The following is an 18,759-nucleotide window of genomic DNA, read 5'->3' as shown; positions in this document are numbered from 1 at the left end:
TTACCCGGCTTGATGACCCCGAGGGTTGCAGAGGCCGCTTTGTGGATTGTGTCTTTCATTTGGTTCAATGAGTCTTCCACATTCGTAATGGTCGGTAATCGTGTGAGTAAGATCGTTTCTTCTCACCAAATCGCCACCATTTAATGCGTCGCGGGCCAGTGCATTCCTCACGCTCACGCTCACGCTCTTTTATCGGTGGCTTAATTCGCAGGACGGCAATCGACCGATATTGAGGTGCGATGGTCTTATGGGGAACGGCTTTGCAATCAGTGACAGTGGTAAAATGTCGGCGTCTTATGAGAATATAGTCAATTTGCGTTTTACTGTTCCCACTATAAAATGTAGGAAAATGAGACAATCGTTTGATGAACCATGTATTCATAAGTACAACGTTATGGGTGTCCGCAAAATCGATTATACGCTCGCCACCCACATGGCGCGCTCCGAACCCCTTTCCCCATGGCACCTATTTGCGTCTGCCTTTTCACCCACATGACCATTAAGGTCGCCGTCAATGATGACATATAATCAGTAGGCACGTGACTAGTCTTTTCATCGAGAAGTTGTCAGAAAGCATCTTTCTCGGCATTAGGTCGACCTGCCTGTAGTGCGTACGCGGTGAAGAAGTGAATAGTGCGATCAGCTGATATAATGATGAGCTTCATCAGCCGGTCATCAAACCATTCGACTTATTTAATGGCATCACGGCAAAGATAGTCATGCCAATATCGTATTGAGTGTGTGGGTTACCAAAGTAGAGGAGTTTGTAGCCATTTTTACCGACTAGGCGATCTACGTCGCAGCTTTTGGCATCAGACCATCGGGTTTCATGCAGAGCGCAGATGTGAATGCACCTTTTCCGAAGGGCTCTTGCGAGTTCCTCGGTGTTTCCAGTGAGGGCGCCAATGTTTAGTATGTGGACACGTATTTGTTTTACCCGCACTAATTTACTTATACATTAACGCCGTCCATGCGTCAAGAACCCTTACCCGTTTCTGACAGGCCCAAGGTCGACCGAGTTGCACGTCCTAGCGTTTTTCCGAGGCTTACTACTCAACACGATCATTTTATTTTTAACGATATTAGATGCATTTGATTGGTCGGTCTGTCGCAGACCTGTCACCAAAAAGGATCAGATTGGATTTAGCATACTCGAACAACTCCAACTATACTCTCATGTTCCTAGTGTCCGGATAGCTCATTGGTTAGAGCACAAAGAAGGTCGCGGTTTAATTCTAACTGTTGACAGTTGGATTTGCTGCTGTGAATGAGTACCTGAGTGAAATCAGAGTAATAATCTCGGGCGAATGCAATACTGACCACATTGCCTCCTATAGGGTACTGTAATCCTGTAGTGTACAGTTACGGTCTTGAATGAAGTGCTCTAACACACAGGCTCTGATCCAATTGGATTGTTGCGCCAACCATTATTATAATTATGATCTTAGCATCTTATTTTTGTTTTAATGAGGATGGTGCAAAGTTCATTCCCTCAAGCCCTTCTCCTTTACTTGGGCTTACGACGAGCATCCTATGTAAATTACATGGTGGTTTTCGTCATAAAGCAGCACTTGGCCGAAACTGAACGATCCTATTTTCTGCCTAACGCCATACAGTTGTATCTTTAATCGGTTACAATACTTTCTTCGCTTAACACTGTACATCGTAACATTGACTTAATAACAATTGATTTCAATTCCACAATTTTTTTTAACTTTCATTCTCTCGCTTCTCGCACTTTCTTCCAATTGAACGAAATTCTCACTGCAAATCGTCCGCTGTTCTCGCTCGTAAGCATACTAACCCCGTTCAGCCGCCGTTCCCAAACGAGTTTTTAACCTGAACAGCGATCCAGCTAGATCTCGGCTTATGCATGCACAGTGTTTCGCCTCAGCCAGAAACAAGCATTAGAATTCTGGTTAATAATATACATCATGAGCTGTAATTCGTAACGTTAACAATTTCTATATTAAAATTTGCTAAATTTAATTGAGATGAATTTTTGTGTTTTGGCGAAAGGTGGCAGAATTTCATAAACCAAATTATGGCAAAGAAAATAGAATTCGTCATTTTAAAAATTGCTGGTAAATATAATTCTATCACTTAATCACAATAATGGGTGATAATGATACGTGGAATTATTTCCATATTCACAATTCGTAAGAAGCAACACGTCTACGACAGTCAACTCCGTCAGAGCAACAACATGCCAATTACTTTATCTTATCACTAGAAACATGAGATTATTCCCTAATTTACCACCAGCTGCTATGATAAATAGTAAATCACTTGCAATAAGTTAGAATCGTTTGTAATTAGTACTTACGGCCCCAATTAGCTCGCGTTGCGAAATTTTCTCTTACTTTTTCAAGCATACATCTAAATGAATTTAATCAATCTAACTATTCAAATCCTACAATTGACTCAAAACATCTTACTGTTCACGCCAGCATTCACTGTGAAGTCATTCGCGGCAATTAAGTAGCAATTAAGCATTGTGTACAAAAACTGGTCCCAGTGCAGCTTGTGGTGCCTAAATGTTTAGTGGACGGAGGACATAGACCTTATACCTTACTGATATATTTGAAGTGATAACTGAAAAATTTCTAATAACTCCGACCCTGTCGTAAACAATTAATTTACTCGCAAGTCGTCACCACTAAATGTAAGTCTAAATATTTTCATAGAATTTATGTAAATACATATTATTCTCTCGTGTATCAAAAATATAGTAAGTAAGTAAACTACACATAAAAAGGCGAACGTTGAAACCCTATACCTTCACGCGAAAACTAGGTAAGAATCAACTGGCACCTATCGCCCCGCATAACTCCATACGTAAACATTCATGTGTTCTTAATTTCGTCCAGTTGCTTTGCCGAGTTCCTATCGATTTTTTTTCAAGTGGTCAGTGATGGCTAGCTAAAAAAATACAGAAACATTACGTACCAAGCGTTTATCAAGGGCATTAGAAGCTCACAGTACAGATTTCCTGTTGCACTTTAATCGCCTTTAACAAACATTTGTTCCGATTGCAGTTTCTATATGGGTTAAAACTGTACACGGCCATGACAGAATTCGGTATCCCGACGAAATTGATAAGACTGACTAGGCTAACCCTGACCAATGTGCGAGGCCAGATAAAAGCAGCGGGATCACTCTCAAGACCTTTCGACATCAACAACGGTCTACGACAAGGGGATGCCCTATCATGCGTCCTCTTTAACCTGGCCCTCGAGAAAGTAATCCGCGATGCTGAGGTAAATGCAAGGGGTACGATCCTCTTTAAGTCTACCCAAGCCTATGCTGACGATATCGACATCATGGGAAGAACCACCCGAGACGTACAAACTGCCTTCATCCAGATCGAGCAGGCGGCAATCGGCGCGAGATCTTGGGCTGCACATCAATGAAGGCAAGACAAACGTCAGCATCGAAAACCAACCAACCGACAACATCAAACCGCACATGTCAAATAGGAAGAATAAAGATAGGAGAATACAACTTTGAGACCGTTGATAATTTCTCCTATCTAGGGTCGAAAATCACAACCGATAACAACTACGATGATGAAATCCGCTCGAAACGTCTCACCATAGGGTCAAAGCTCTTACTGTACAAGACTATGATCTTGCCAGTTTTCATGTATTCCTCGGACACTTGGGTTCTTAGCAAGAAGAATTGCGAACTCTTGACCGCGTTCGAGAGAAGAATCCTCCGAAGAATTTTTAGCTCCCTACATCAGGATGGACGATTCCGTAGCCTACATAACGACGAAATCTATGAGCGATACCATGACCATCTGGTTTTGGATAAAATCCGGCTCAATAGGTTACGGTGGGCGGGTCACTTAATCCGTATGGATGAGGATGATCCCATCCGGAAAGTTTATAAGGGCAATATCTATGGTAGAAAAGGAAGACGAGGCAGACCCTGCCTAAGATGGAGCGATGGCGTAGGTAAGGACGCCAGAGAGCTTTAAGGGATATCGAATTGGTGGACTTTGGCGCAAAACCGGGTTGTCTGGAGTTCCTTATTAAGGCAGGCCTAGACCGGATATCGGTTGTTGCGCCGTTGATGGTGATGCTGATATAAGTTAAGGCGTACTCCTACCCATCCCAGGACCACTTAATGAACAATTTTAGCATTCAACCCCGACGTGAAAAGAATTTGTACACGCTATCACTTATATAGAAAAGTTTGTGTCCTGGTCTTCTTCTTTTTATTTTTCTTCAGCCTTTGTTTACAAGCGGGGTCGGCTCGAGAAAAGTTTGTGTCCTGGTGATTAATAATTTTTCTGAATATGGCTATTTCTGTTAACAAGAGCAATTTCATATGTTAATTATATTATAAAAAGAATCCCTGCTTAAAGTCAATTCAAAAGATATGTATCTCTCCTGTGCTTTGGACAGGAACGACGTGAAAGTGGTGGCGTATGCCTACGAGTTGGTGGTTTTAGTGTAAGGAACTTTTCGCGCCATTATGAGTGAAGTCATAGAAGGTTCATTTGGGAAGGTGTCCCTGTGAACTGAAGCGAACTATTTACCACTAAGTCAAAGGTAACCGAATCCCACCGTTCGCGGCCATATAAACGATAAATGAACTTCAATATAATGTATCCGAGTGTAATCCTAGTTAAATTATACACCGAACATAGATGTTAGGGTTAAAAGCAGGAGTGTAACGCTCTACGCCTGCAAGATAACCTTTGTAAAGAAATGTCTTCGGACGAGGATGTACCTATACAACCGAGGTTCATCCCGTCCTAACGTACCTTTCTATTTTGTGGTGGCAAGCACTGAGCGAAAAGTATAACAGAACCAAACTTTACAGTATTAAAAGTCCTGTCCAGCAGATGCCCTCAATATACTCTTGGTACCCCCTCCCCTTGGACCTCTACGTTAAATACGTGGACGGTCAATTTTAGAAGTTTTTCAGTTTGGTAAGTTATAGGTAACTTACAACCAGGGAAAAAGATTGGAAGAGAGGTAGTACGTGGTGAATTTACGTTTAAATGAATTATTTTGAAATTCGGATAATGTTTGCGCTAGTGTTGGAAGCGCCGTATGAAATGGAGCTTTGCCGTCTGATAAAAGGTTAGATCTTTGCGCTTTGACTTGAAGCGCAGGTAAGGGTACTTGATTTACGGTGCTAACCGGCTGGTAGTGTTATGAGATCATGTTGGTTGTTGTTAACTGGTCTTGGCCCTAATGAAGCTCGGCAGTTGCAGTATCTTGGATTTGCACATGAAGGGTTTTCCTCCTTCTTCTTCTGACGCTCTCTAGATCCATAGTAGTTGTTGTATTTTGCGCATCAGTACGACATATTACAATTTGATGCGGCATGACTAGACCTCTGACAGTTTATCCACTGAGTTACGTCCTTTGTTCGATAGCTTTAAAAGCTAATATCGTGTGAAATAGAGCGCGAGTCCGGGGGATTGGAAACCTGGTTTGAACATAACTAAGGAAAGATGCAGCTAATTCTAATTGGCGGTGAGTAGCTTCTTTCGCACAGCTGCTGCTGTGATTATGCCTAGACGAAAGAGTGTTTGTCGTACCTCGTTGCAAGAAAAGGAATTATCTAGCCTTCTTGCAACAAGATTATTCTGTTGATCTGATGGATAAGTAAATGTTACCTTCTGCGAAGATTCTTATGCGGAGTCGTATTCAAGTCTTGTTTTGGTTAGAATTTGTGTTGAAGTAGGGCTATTACGTTTAAGAAGAACTTTTTTGGGGAGGGTTTCTTTTTGACAGTCTTCCGGTTTTGAATATGATAACAGAAAGTTTCTCACGACTTACCTGTTCTGCTGTGTTCTTGTTCGGTTTGCGTTACTATAGCTGCTGATATTGCTGTAGTTATTGATATTGTTGTAGATTTTGATTTGAATTAATGTAGACTTTCCTGAAGTCAACGGTATACTGCTTCTACTAGCTGGTAAATCCGCTGGTAGATTATTCGATTATTATACGGTGGTTGCATTAATTTTCTCGTCCATTCTATCGTTTTCGTTTGTTGATGCAGTTGCTGGAACAGCCTCCCATTTGTTGCCTTCAGTTGCATAATTTAGTATTCAAAAAGCACTACTTTGTCGGTTTCGTTTTCCAAAAGTTAGGACAGCTTGACGACATTAATTACGGAATCCGAACAAACTTTTTCTACATCGGAATTGTTATGAACCATCCGCGGCTCCAATGGGTTGGTCACCTTCTGTCCCCTCATATCACGAAATTCCAAGTACGCCGAAAGCCCAGCTATAAACACAAAATAAAAATGCAACGCCCATTGATATTTAATTGACCAAAATTTGTTTGATTATGTTATGACCCTATGCGGAACATTTTGCATCATCATTGATTTATTTATTTTATTTTTCAATAGTGACTCACATCTCAATATTGGTAGCTTCGTTTTGAGAATGATGGGGTCCTAAGTCCGCATCAACTTAATGCTGGACCGGACCAGCTGGTAGCTTATTTGTAGCTTAAGAGGGTCAACCCGTTTTTTTGGAATCAATTGTATCTAGACATACTATAGAATATTGGGCAAAATGATTTTTTGATATTCAGAGTCGTTCGGAAGTTCCAGTGTTAAACAAGTAAAATGTCGCATGCCAGGTTTATGTGGATCGCCGTAATAAAGCTCATATTTATCGGTCCGAATGACGTTCGAATGACTTCGCTAAAATCATAAGAACTGAAGCTAGGGTTTTACTTGTGTTTCTTCAAGAAACCTAAGGTTTATGAACTAGGTATAGCAGATTATTGGTCAGTTAAGATTTTATGGTTAAAAATCACATTCTACTTTTTAAATGCGTTTTTCTCGAAACTATCCTATTCTATCCATATTTCTACGCTTCGCAAACTAAGATAATTGCGATTCATTCAATAGTTTGTTTTTTATTCATTAAAGAAGCCTTGAAAAAACACCAAAATTTACAAAAAAAGTTTAACAACGCGCCAAAATTTAGTTTATTTCCGAGTTATCACAATCTCGGCAGATGCCGGATTTTACTTAATACTAGCACTAAATGCCAAGCATTTAGGCTCGGACGATCCTACCTACTTAAAAACTAAAGGGGCATTGGTGGTGGTGGCCGGTGGTAGGTCAGTGGGAGAATCCGACAAGAACTCCTCGCAACATCGAGCACGTATGCAGAATGGTGTACTTCTGCATGATTTGAACCAGACTGTGCGAAAGTCCCAGGACATCAAGGGAAGCCGTGAGGGAATTACTTACAATACCTGTAGATGACAATATTATGGGAACTACTACTACCCGCTCGAGACGCCAAATTTCTTTGATTTCCCGAGCCAATGCCGCATAATTCACCTTCTTCTCCACGTATTTCCGTTCAATTTTGCTATTATGGGGGATACCAACATCAATAATATACACAGAGCGACCCGTCTTGTCAACTAACAGTACTTCAGGCTTGCTGTGTGGAGTATGGCGATCAGTCAGAACTTGCTGGTCCCAATACATGCTGTAAGCAGAACTATCAAGTACTGCTTGATGAGCCTATGCTTATATGCAAGGTTTTGATGTATAACCTTGCATACAGCATTGTGCCTGGTGATGTATTGCACCGATACCATAACAGTACAGCCAGAAATGAGATGATCCAACGTCTCTAAAGCCGAACCACACATTCTGCACTGGTCGTTCTCCACCCGTTCTTTCATGATGAACTTTTTTTAAGCTCCTGAATGACACACAGGAGGGCACTCAAAATCTGCCGTGGAGCGGATGAACCTACCTCGTGACATTGGCGGTAGGGGCGTGGTGAACGTGGCGGCACAACATCATTGCCAAGTCGACTCGCTGCGCGCTTATTTCTACAGGAAAGAGCAGGCGAGTTCCTTGCATGCAGCTGTCTGTAAGGCAGACTGTGGACTAACTCCATTTAACTTGAAGGATCGATCTTTCAATCCTCTGAGTGGGGTGAAGTCGGACCAAGAGCAGATCGACGAATGGAAGTCGAAGGCGATGCACCGTAAACACATGAATTGTCTTTGGCAGCTATTTGTCGATTTACATTTCTCGAATAGATGGCTGTGTGCTGAGACGGAGGGGTTCATGTGTGTCATTCAGGACGGCGTGGGCGCACTTATAAAAAGCTCATCATGAAAGAACGGGTGGAGAACGACCAGTGCAGAGTGTGTGGTTCGGCGTTAGAGACGTTGGACCATTCATTTTTGGCTGTACTGTTGTAGCACCGGTGCAATACATCACCAGGCATAATGCTGTATGTAAGGTTATCCATCAAAACCTTGCTTATATGGGCTGATCACGGGAACATGTCCGGTTTACCGGCAAGTTCTGACCGATCGCCATATTCTGCATAACAAGCCTGACGTACTGTTAGTTGACGATACAGGTCGCTCCGCGTATATCATTGATGTTGCTATTCCCCATAATAGCAGCATCGAACGGAAATACGTGGAGAAGATGGTGAACTATGAGCCATTAGCTCGCGAAATAAAAGAAATCCAACAATCCAACTGGATCAAGTTCTTGACGTATGTTAGAGCACTTCATTCAAAATCGTAACAGTAGAGGATTACAGTACCCTATAGGGCGCAATGTGGTCAGCATTGCGATCGCCCGAGATTATTACCCTGATTTGACTCAAGTACTCATTCATAGCTGAGTTGACTGGTATCCGACGTCAAATCATGATACAAATCCCACTGCCGCCAATGCGATTTGAGCCGCGACCTTCCGTGCGATAACCCCAGCGCTCTAATCACTTGAGCCATCCGGGCGGATTAAATCTCATTGCTGAATTAACACTAGTGCTCTAACCACTGTTCTAACTTAGGATACTTAGAACCACTTAAAACTTAAAGCTACTTTATATAATCGTACATCATAGCAGCTCGTGCTTATCTTCAATGTACCCTTACCAGACCAGGAGTGTCAAAGAGGGAAAAGATGGAGGGTTTTAGGTTATTACTCACAATTTGGCAGCGCTGGGAAATATGGCTAATAGGGTGGAGTTGCCGAATTAAAATCTGACCTCGATTCCTCTCGTTGAGTGGTTGTTCGGTACCAGTTTACAACTGCTTCTTCCTACCTTATCATCTGATTTACAGTTGGAATTTCTTCGAGTTCCAAAATTTTCGTAATAGTTCATTTGGGGTGTCCCCTCTAGTAACCATGGTGATAAAGTCTGTATTCGGAGTGGGTCCAAATAGTGCCCACCCTAACTTCATTTTGAGAAGTATAGGGCGCCTTGTATGGATTCCGGTAACACAAATAATCCAAATACCCGGTAGAACGTCAATATTTCCTAGAACTCCGTATTCAGGATCGACTGAATCTCGGAAGCTCCAGTATGCTGCTAATTTAACTTTCATCTCAACTGCTGGACAAACTTTATTAATTTTGAGATGATAAGAGTTGGTAATTTTATATCTCCTCCATTCTTGGAGTGTATACATATATCTATTTCACCACTTGTTTATATGGGAAGCTTTGGTCCTAGACCACTGATCTTGAACCTTGCATGTTGAACCTCTATCCCTAACAACTGAGCTGCTCTTTCGATGATGAAACTTATTTGTAAGCCACTGCCGGTGAGAGCTCTTGAAGCAATCTCTCACAGAAGTTGATTGCCTTGCGAGTTCCTTGGTTTTTATCTTCTTGTGGTCATCATTACTATGCAGTAATATATAATGTTGTTACACATTCGAAGGACAATTCTTGACATTATGACGTTTCTTCATGCAGTTTAACATGCACTTTATTTTCGAATTAGATTCTTTCCTTGTGGAATACTCAATGCCTTAAACATGTTTTACTGAGTACTAAAGCAATTTTTTTGGCAAAAAAAAATTTATCGATTGCTTCATTTGTTATAAACGCGTTTACCTTGCCTGTCCTTTTATGTGTGCCTAGTACCTCTAATGCTCGGCAACGACCAGTTAGAAAATTCATTTACATTTCTTACTTAGGTATCTCGGAACCTGATCCCAGCGAAACTTCCCATAGCTTTCGCGATTGAATATCAAATTTCTGGCTGATCATGTGCTGATGCTAATCTCATTCCAGTTGTCGGTGTTGATGCCAACCCCTTTCTTGTTGGCGAGAAATTCAGCGGTTGCATCCATTATAGCTGAATCTTGATCTTCTTTAGCTGCCGCAAGGTTGCAAAAATCTGTGCATATGATTCCATGCAATAGCCTTTTTGTTATCGAATCTTTCGTCTAGAATTTTCCATTCGCCTCCGCAGCTATCGTTGCTTATGTCTAAATGTTGAACTACCCGAACGACTTCCCCCAAGAGATGCGCCTTTAAGTATTACATCTTCTCGACTGTGTCGAACGTTGCTGAATAACTTTGAAGTATTGATAAGAATGTCGATATTTGCTGTCCTTTCGAAAGTTGCTCAGTATCCTGGCTAGTTTCTCGAATGCATCCTACTACAACACATTCGCCTCTGCCATCGTTAGCGTTTCGGTTGGTCGTACAAAATCAAATACTCTCAACGTTTTTAAGATGGAGGACCAATATAGAATCCCACCCCTATCTCCTTGGGATGGTATTGCGGACTCAAATGACAACACCACCTCAAATCCATTCTGACAATAAATAGATGGATACAAGAGGAAACAAATACCACAATAACTTCAACAACATTCAGATGAGGCATCGACAAGTGAAGTTGACAATGACCTGACAAACGTTATCATTGAAATGGACGCAAATATATTTGGCCCCAGTAACCAGAAACGTCGGAACCATTGCTTGGATGATAGTTGTAAGCTACCATCGGAACGAAATATCGGGCATCATATGGTAATGTAGCAATGGCAGAAAACGGAGCGTGCACAGGGACTAACCACAAACTCCATCGAAAGAAGAAGTGACTTCATAGGCAGAAAAAGGTAGCCTGGGAAAGCCAAGAAATCTGTAAACTAGAGAAGTAGAGGGACCAAACCGTCTAAAAGCAACAGTCTTATCAGCAAGGCGGCATCATAAAGCCCTATGCACCTCGACACCCCTCCTGTCGAAGCAAGGAAGAAAATCCGCTTTCTGACCGTATGGGAGCGACTACTTGAGAACTTTGAGGAATTGCACACCAACCAAAATATCGACACGCTAGGGATAAAGAAAGAAACGGTCCAATACATCAACCTACTAGCTATAAGCCGTTAGGAGCCCATGGAATTACAGCCGAACTACTTAAATACAAAGGAGTTTAAGTAAACCAAGGACTGATCAAGATTTTGAACAGCGAATCAATGCCCGATAGCCCGCAAAAAGTGATTAAGTTGATATATTGATGGGCTTAATAGCCCCGGACTCCCATATTATCGTGATAAAACACTCCTCCAACTTTTATTTTTTCTCCAGAATGAAATCAAATCGAAAATAGTCATTGATAACGCAGGGATTATGTGATGCTAATCTGTTTCATTTCACAATTAAGTGCAAGTATTACATTGATTATTTGACACATCTTAAATGCAACAAGGATCAATATCAGTAGTATAATATAAAAACAGATGTTTTTTGTTTTTAGTCGATTTCATCCGCTGCCTATACAACTTAAAACTGCTGACGCGATCGTCAGAAATCACAGGAAATCATCTACGAACGAAATAATAACTTCCCCCCCTGTCGCACCTATGGTAGACACCGAACCGTCCCACAATTTACAATTTCGTCAAAATGATCCTTGTTACAAGATTTTAACACATTCGCAAAATCAGTCACAACGGAACTCAAATTTACTTTTCTCCCGTGATTCACTACCACTCTGTATGGTTACAAAGTTGGGGCACTTTTCTCGCTTACACCTTTCACACAGATCTGACCAAAAGATGGTGAACAGGGGGAATCCCCCTGGCCTGGGAATATTCTCGGGGACCCGGATTAGAAGTTTCAATGGAAATTGCCGATAATCGGTAAACACGGATAATTTTCATTTTCACCCTTGACCCCCTTTTTCGTATAATTTTCACCCCCGGTCTCGGTTTTTCTCCCTACGACCCTGCCGTTACAACTATATTTGGGCTTTAACCCCTGTCTTCATCTATTAGCTTTTGAAAACGAGAGGTTCGTGGACTGAACAAAGAGGAAGTAACTTGCACTCCATTTGGTCCGGTCGGATATCAAGTGGATGCAGAGGCAAGTTCCTTCAATCTTTAAGCAAAAATTTTAGCTCTAGCCAAGTTTTGGTCCAAAGTATGGACGGGTTTACGTTCAGTATAATTAGCGCGCACTTCATGTTTTCCGAATTATATAAAGGAGCGTTTAATATCTGCAAAACCCCTTTGACCACGCTGCTCCAAAAGCGAGAGAGAGGGGTGACGCAGCACCTGCAGAAGTTTCTTCTGCACTGGTGCAAAACCGTGAGCCCTTTCCACTTCTTCATTTTTTATTATTATTACATTTCGATGAACATCCTTGACTTACAAGATTATCGAAAAACTCAATACTAATCACTCCTATTATTCTAGAAATAAGATACTATGGAAACCGCAATAGCTACCAACTATCCACCCTATTTGGACAAAGATTTCTTCACAATATGTTTGCGTGAAGGTTTAAACAACTCAAATATTGAAATAAAAAATTTCAATATTACTATGGGAACTAATCCAGGTGATAACTACACTAGTTTCCTGTATCGCGTCTATATTAAATACAAGGATACCGAAATTGGATGCAAAGACTTGCAGCTAATGGTAAAAAGTATACCGACAGATGGAGATCGCACCTTTCCTGCCGATGTCAACCTTCACATGAAAGAAAAGTCCGCGTATTTTGACCTCCTGCCTCAAGTACATCAACTTTTGAGACATTGCTGGATAGCACCAAGGTAATGACTGAGACACTAACCATCCCTTCTCCAATTCTCCAATTTTCATTTTCGTATATGCTTACCAGATGTTACTATGCCGTGGACACTCCCGTTCAAACGATTGTATTCCAAGATCTGAAGGCTGAAGGATATTCGATAGCCGACCGAGTACAAGGACTGAATGAAATCCATTGCGAAATAGTTCTGAACAAGCTCGCGAAGTTTCATGCTGCTTCAGCACATATCCTACAAAAGGTAAACGCATATTGTCCTTATTCAAATCTGAAATGTACTAAAAACCGATTTTTTCCTTATCAATAGACTCCGAATCTTCAAGAGAAGTTCAAAGAAGGTTTTTGCTGTAGAGCCGCTGTTAACACAGAAGTATTTCAAATCTTTTTCCGCAAGAACTTAAAGAAAGCTGCTGAAATGGTCGCCGAAATGCCTGGATTTGAACATTTCGGGCCGCAACTGATGGCATTATTTGACAATTTTCCTGCCATAGTGTTGTCAAGTATAGCATTGTGTGTTGAAGATATTAGGACAGTTAACCACGGTGATTTGTGGGTTAATAACATCATGTTCCGATATGATAATGGGACACCAAATGACGCTCTTTTTGTAAGACTCCTTTTTCTTTCAGGATAATCGTCAATTCTACAACCATAAAAACTTTTCTTCCAGGTTGACTTTCAAGGAAGTTTTGTGAATAGTCCGGCATTCGATTTAAATTATTTTTTTATCACAAGCGCTCAATTGCCTATTTTGAAACGAAAAGAAGAGTTTATCGAAAAATACTACTTTCCGGTCTTTGAAGACACTCTTAAAAACATAGGGGTTAAATCCCTGCCTACCATTGAACAAATCCTTGGTGAGATGCGACGACACGAGCTATTCAGCTTAATCAACCTCTTTGGGGCGCTTCCTCTAATTTCTTTAGAGTGGGAAGAATCGAAATCAAATTCACACGCTCAATTCGTAGATGAGTCGATAGCAAGCATAAAACGAAATGTTGGAATGTCCAGTGAAAGATTTATTGAAACTATGCAATATGCTCTAAAATATTATGAAAAATTAAACGTGTTCGAAAATGCAATGAAGGCAATAAAATGAAATGGTTTTCGATAAAATTTTGTCTTTGTGCTTTTCTGATTTCTATAAATGGTACATAACTCACTCCCATGAAATTTGAAAGACGTATTCTCTAAGAAGTAGTCTCTAATGAGCAGCACTGGAGCACTGAGATGACACTCATTATTATAAAATTCTACCGAATTTAGGCATTGTTGCAACCCAGAAAGTCGCCCATACAGCCAAAAATAAATAACATAAACAAGTACCGCGCAGGAACTCAATGTGCAACGTTCACCCCATAATGCAGGAGTGGCAGCCAGTTTACGTGATCCAATCTCACTGTATCTACTCAAACGATCAAATAGTAAACACGATTACCTACCTTGCCATGATGATGTACTAAGAAAGATCCTCTAGGGAACCTAAGGAGAAACCTGATGTCAGCGGCAATCAAAACTACCGCGCCGAAGACTGAATGATAGCAATAGTTTTAGATGTGGCGATGGACAGCGACGACACCCAGTTTCAAACGACTTTGTCTCCACAAAAGGGGCTTTTCTGAAATTGACTTACTTTCCCCGGTTAAACAAATGCCTTGCCTTTTCCACGACTCGCAGGTTATGCCAAGGTTGAGGGAAAGGAGCATCCAAAGCTCTGCGGCTCAGGGCAAACAGACGCAGCAGCGGTCTTCCGACAATCGCAACTTCTCAGCCCAAAAGTGTAGCAAAGAGGACTCGGCCAACAGCGTCTAAGTCTTCATTTGCAGCCAAGGATTTTGAAGCCATGCATGACGATAACAATTCCTTCAGTTACGATATTGAGCGGAGCAAGCAGCTTATGGAGAAACTCCTTTGTTTGATAGCTTCATCAGTGCAAACAAGTTTGCACTAATGAAGGGAACAAGTGGTTCCCGAAATATCGGTATTTGCAAGAATAAATTACCCACACCAACGAATAAGAAACAACAAGTTTTTATTATTTCAATTTATTTCAATTCCTTCTAGGTGTAAGGGCTTTCATCTTCGCAAGACATCAAGTGTATACCGTAAATTGCTACGGCTAAACTTTGCCGACGAAAGCACAAACGATTGGCTCAGACAGTACTGCCCCTCTCTCAACGACATGGGGGAGAGTGCGCGACTAATTCTGAAAAGAGTCTCTGAACTGCAATCGTTCAAAAAGTGCATTCTCTGGTTTCCAGATCTGGTGAATCTGATATCCTAAGTAACACCCCCACTTGGATGTTGCTACATCTGAGCTGATAGAGCAAGAACTTTCCTTACAAATGTCAATTGTGAATCGAAAGAAGGCTAGGGAGGCAACGGAAAGCCTGCTCTACCGTGGGCTTGGACCGTCAAGTTACAAGTGGTTATCAGCGAGGGAGACTTGCAGGCCACGACACCTTCATTTAAAGCGTAAATCAGGTGCCATATTTCCCATAGATTTCATATAGATACGCTGTTTTAATTTTTTTCTGATTTGTCAGTGGAGTAGATCCTGAGAACGAGAACTGTTTCACTTTTTGGGCCACACATTTTGACCCATCATTTCCTTATGTTCCACCCAGTATCAGATCAGCAGGGTCGACTCATTTTGATTGATCGTGCGATTTTACTCGGTCAAAGGCCTGCTCTAGCTGAAGCCGCTAGGCTCTCAAATCATCATCTTGCGTATCAGGCCATTGTTGTTTCGATCGTCTTTTTGGTTGCTTCCCATCGACTTCGATGTTCAAATCTTAGGAACTCTGGTTAGCATGAATTACATGAATACCAAGATCGATGCAACCGCATATCGATGGCGGATGTCCTCTTTTCGGATGTGATCATGAAATGATACGTCACTGCTTCAACACCATATCTCTATTCTTACAAGGAGCCGTTTGTGAGATGCAAGGAAAACATTATCTGCAAAGACGAGTGTTGCACGTTGAATTTTTGTTAAAAACGACGCAATCCTCGCTAGGCGGGTATTCATGCTCAGTGAGTTCTGTTGTTTGTTATCCTTTCCTTTTCCAAGTGCTCAGTGAGTTCTGTTGTTTGTTATCCTTTCCTTTTCCAACCACCGTATTGAGCGTGTGGGTTACCAAAATAGAGAAGTTTATAGCCATTTTTACCGACTGCGCGATCAGACCATCGGGTTTCTTATAGAGCGCAGACGTGAATGCGCCTTTTCCGAAGGGCTCTTGCGAGTTCCTCGGTCTTTCCAATGAGGGCGCCAATGTTTAGTATGCGGACACGTATTTGTTTTACCCGAACTAGTTTACTTACACACTAACGCCGTCCATGCATCGAGAACGCTAACCCATTTCTCGACCGACGCGGGGTTGACCGAATTGCACGCCCTAGTATTTTTCCGAGGCTTTCGACTCAACACGATCATTTTATTTTTAACGACATTGGATGCATTTGCTTGGTCGGTCTGTCACAGGCCTGCCATCAAAAAGGATCAGATTGGATTTAGCATACTCGAACAACTCCAACTATACTCCCATGTTCCTAGTGTCGGGATAGCTCATTGGTAAGACCACAAAGAAGGTCGCGGTTTAAATCTAGCTATTGACAGTTGGATTTGCTGCTGTGAATGAGTACTTGAGTCAAATCAGAGTAATAATCTAGGGCGACCACATTGCCTCATATAGGGTACTGTAATTCTGTAGTGTACCGTTACGGTCTTCAATGAAATGCTCCAACATACTTCAAGGCCCTGATCCAGTTGGACTGTTGCGCCAACGATTATTATAATTATGATCTCAGGATATTATTTTTGTTTTAATGAGAGTAGTGCAAAGTTCTTTGCCTCAAACCCTCTTCCTTGACCTGGTGGAGTTCGCCATAAAGCAGCACTTGGTCGTAACTGAACGATACTGTTTTCTGCCTAGAGCCATACAATTGTATCTTTAATCGGTTACAATACTTTCTTCGCTTAACACTGTGAATCCCAGCACTTACTCAATAACAATTGATTTCAATTCTACAAATTTATTTGAACTACTCTCTAACTCTAATTCTTCCAATTGAACGAAATTCTCACTGCGAAATCGTTCACTGTTCCCGCTCGTAAGCGTACTAACCATATACCCAATAGCGATCCAGAGCTAATCCTTAAGTACAAGAATGGGTGATAATGATACCTGAAAGTATTTTCGTAGCATTGACAATTCGGAAGAAGCAACACATCTTCGAGAGTTGACTCCGTCAAACCAACACCATGTCAATTACTTTATCTTATCACTAGAAGCATGAGATTATTCCCTAATTTACCACCAGCTAACATGACAAACAGTAAATCACTTGTAATAAGTTAGAACTGCTTGTAATAAGTACTTACTATCTCAATTAACTCTCGTTGTGAAATCTTCTCTTATCTTTTCCGAGCATACATCTAAATGAATTTAATTAATCCAACTATTCAAATCCTACAATTGATTCAAATTATCTTATCGTCCACACCAGCATTCACTCTGAAGTCATTCGCGGCAATTAAGTAGCAATTAAGCATTGTGTACAAAAACTGGTCCCAGTGCAGCTTGTGGTGCCTAAATGTGTAGTGGACGGAGACCTTATACCTTACAGAAATATTTGAAGTCATAACTGAAAAATTTCTAGTAACTCCGATCCTGTCGTAAATAATTAATTTACTCGTAATTCATCCACACTAAATGTAAGTCTAAATATTTTCATAGAATCTGTGTAAACATATATAATGCTCTCGTGTATCTAAAATATGACTAAAGTAAAACCACATAAAAAAGGGGAGGTTCAAATCCTATACATTCACGCTAAATCTAGCTCTTACTGCACCGCATAACTCCATACTTAAAAATGCCTGTATCCTTAATTTCGTCCAGTTGCTTTGCAGAGTTCGCATCGACTTTTTTAAGTGATAGCTAGCCAAAAAAGACAAAAACATTACGTACTAAGCGTTTATCAAGAGCATTAGAAGCTCACAGTACAGGTTTCTTGTTGTACTTTAAGGGGGTCATCCCGTGTAAAGGCCGTTTTTTTTGGCTTTTTTTAGAAATTTTTTGTGAGGAACTGGAGAAAGATGCAAATACAAACTTTTCACCATAGATTTATTAATATCTTGAGCGTGCATAGTAATTTTTCCAGCCCGATCACATAGTTATTGAAATACAGAGCAATTTATACACCCATCTCCAAAAAAAGGTGTTTTTCTGCTGCCCCGCAAGAGCGCGCTGCAAACATCTTAGAGAAAAAAAGTAATCGGCATTTTAACGTACAGACTTAACTACAGTCTGCAAACTAAAATTATTAAAAAATATTAAAAACTAAATTTTTGGTGCCTTGTTAAATTTTTTTTTTTAATTTTGGCGTTTTTTACGGCTTCTTCAATGAATAAAAAAAAAATTCTAAATGAATCGCAATTATCCTAGTTTGCGGACCATAGAAATATGTTCGGAATAAGTCGTGAAAATTTCAAAGAATTTGGTTGGATAGATTTTGGGCTATGGTTGCAGCCGATTTTCAACATGCGGTTTCGAGAAAAACGCATTTAAAAAGTAGAATGCGATTTTTAGCCATAAAACCTTAACTGACCATTAATCTGCTATACCTAGTCCATAAACCTTAGGTTTCTTGAAGAAACACATGTACGGCCTTGGCTTCAATTCTTGTCCTTTTAGCGAAGTCATTTAAACGTCATTCATGTTTAACACTATAATTTCCGCATGACTGTCTAGATACAACTGATGCCAAAAAAAAATTCGATTCCGCGGATCCGACACACGGGATGACCCCCTTAATAGCATTCAAGAAACATTTATACGGATTGGATTTTACATGGGTTAGGACGTGCTCCTACCTATCCCAGGAACACTTAATGAATAACTTTAGCATTCAAACCCGACGTGA

General features: G+C 40.9%; 2 protein-coding genes across 5 annotated transcripts in view; both read left to right on the top strand.

Moving 5' to 3' along the window:
• The first annotated feature begins 2,304 nt into the window (after nt 1-2,304).
• LOC119657745 overlaps nt 2,305-18,759 on the top strand; it is a 35,612-nt gene continuing 19,157 nt past the window's right edge. Inside the window, exon 1 of one of the 3 annotated variants that reach the window (XM_038064791.1) lies at nt 2,305-2,645. The gene's annotated coding sequence lies outside the window, so the exon portion shown is untranslated. Of the gene's footprint in view, nt 2,646-17,237; nt 17,549-18,759 lie in introns of those variants that run through there. The other 2 variants (XM_038064793.1, XM_038064790.1) reach the window with 2 other exon arrangements.
• On the top strand, nt 2,536-13,941 carry LOC119657744. Of its 2 annotated transcripts, XM_038064789.1 has the most exons (6): nt 2,536-2,665; nt 12,471-12,832; nt 12,901-13,069; nt 13,136-13,435; nt 13,499-13,534; nt 13,898-13,941. In XM_038064789.1, the coding sequence occupies exons 2-6, from the start codon at nt 12,483-12,485 to the stop codon at nt 13,925-13,927; spliced, it is 885 nt and encodes a 294-aa protein (XP_037920717.1). In that variant the 5' UTR covers nt 2,536-2,665; nt 12,471-12,482; the 3' UTR covers nt 13,928-13,941. The 2 variants fall into 2 exon arrangements, with proteins under 2 accessions (XP_037920717.1, XP_037920716.1); XM_038064788.1 differs by having other exon boundaries at nt 13,499-13,934.

The sequence above is a fragment of the Hermetia illucens genome, chromosome 5 (genome assembly GCF_905115235.1).
Source record: "Hermetia illucens chromosome 5, iHerIll2.2.curated.20191125, whole genome shotgun sequence".
In the NCBI taxonomy this organism is placed as follows: Eukaryota; Metazoa; Arthropoda; class Insecta; order Diptera; family Stratiomyidae; genus Hermetia; species Hermetia illucens.
The sequence above is the reverse complement of the archived record's forward strand: the minus strand, read 5'-3'. Positions and strand labels throughout refer to the sequence as shown.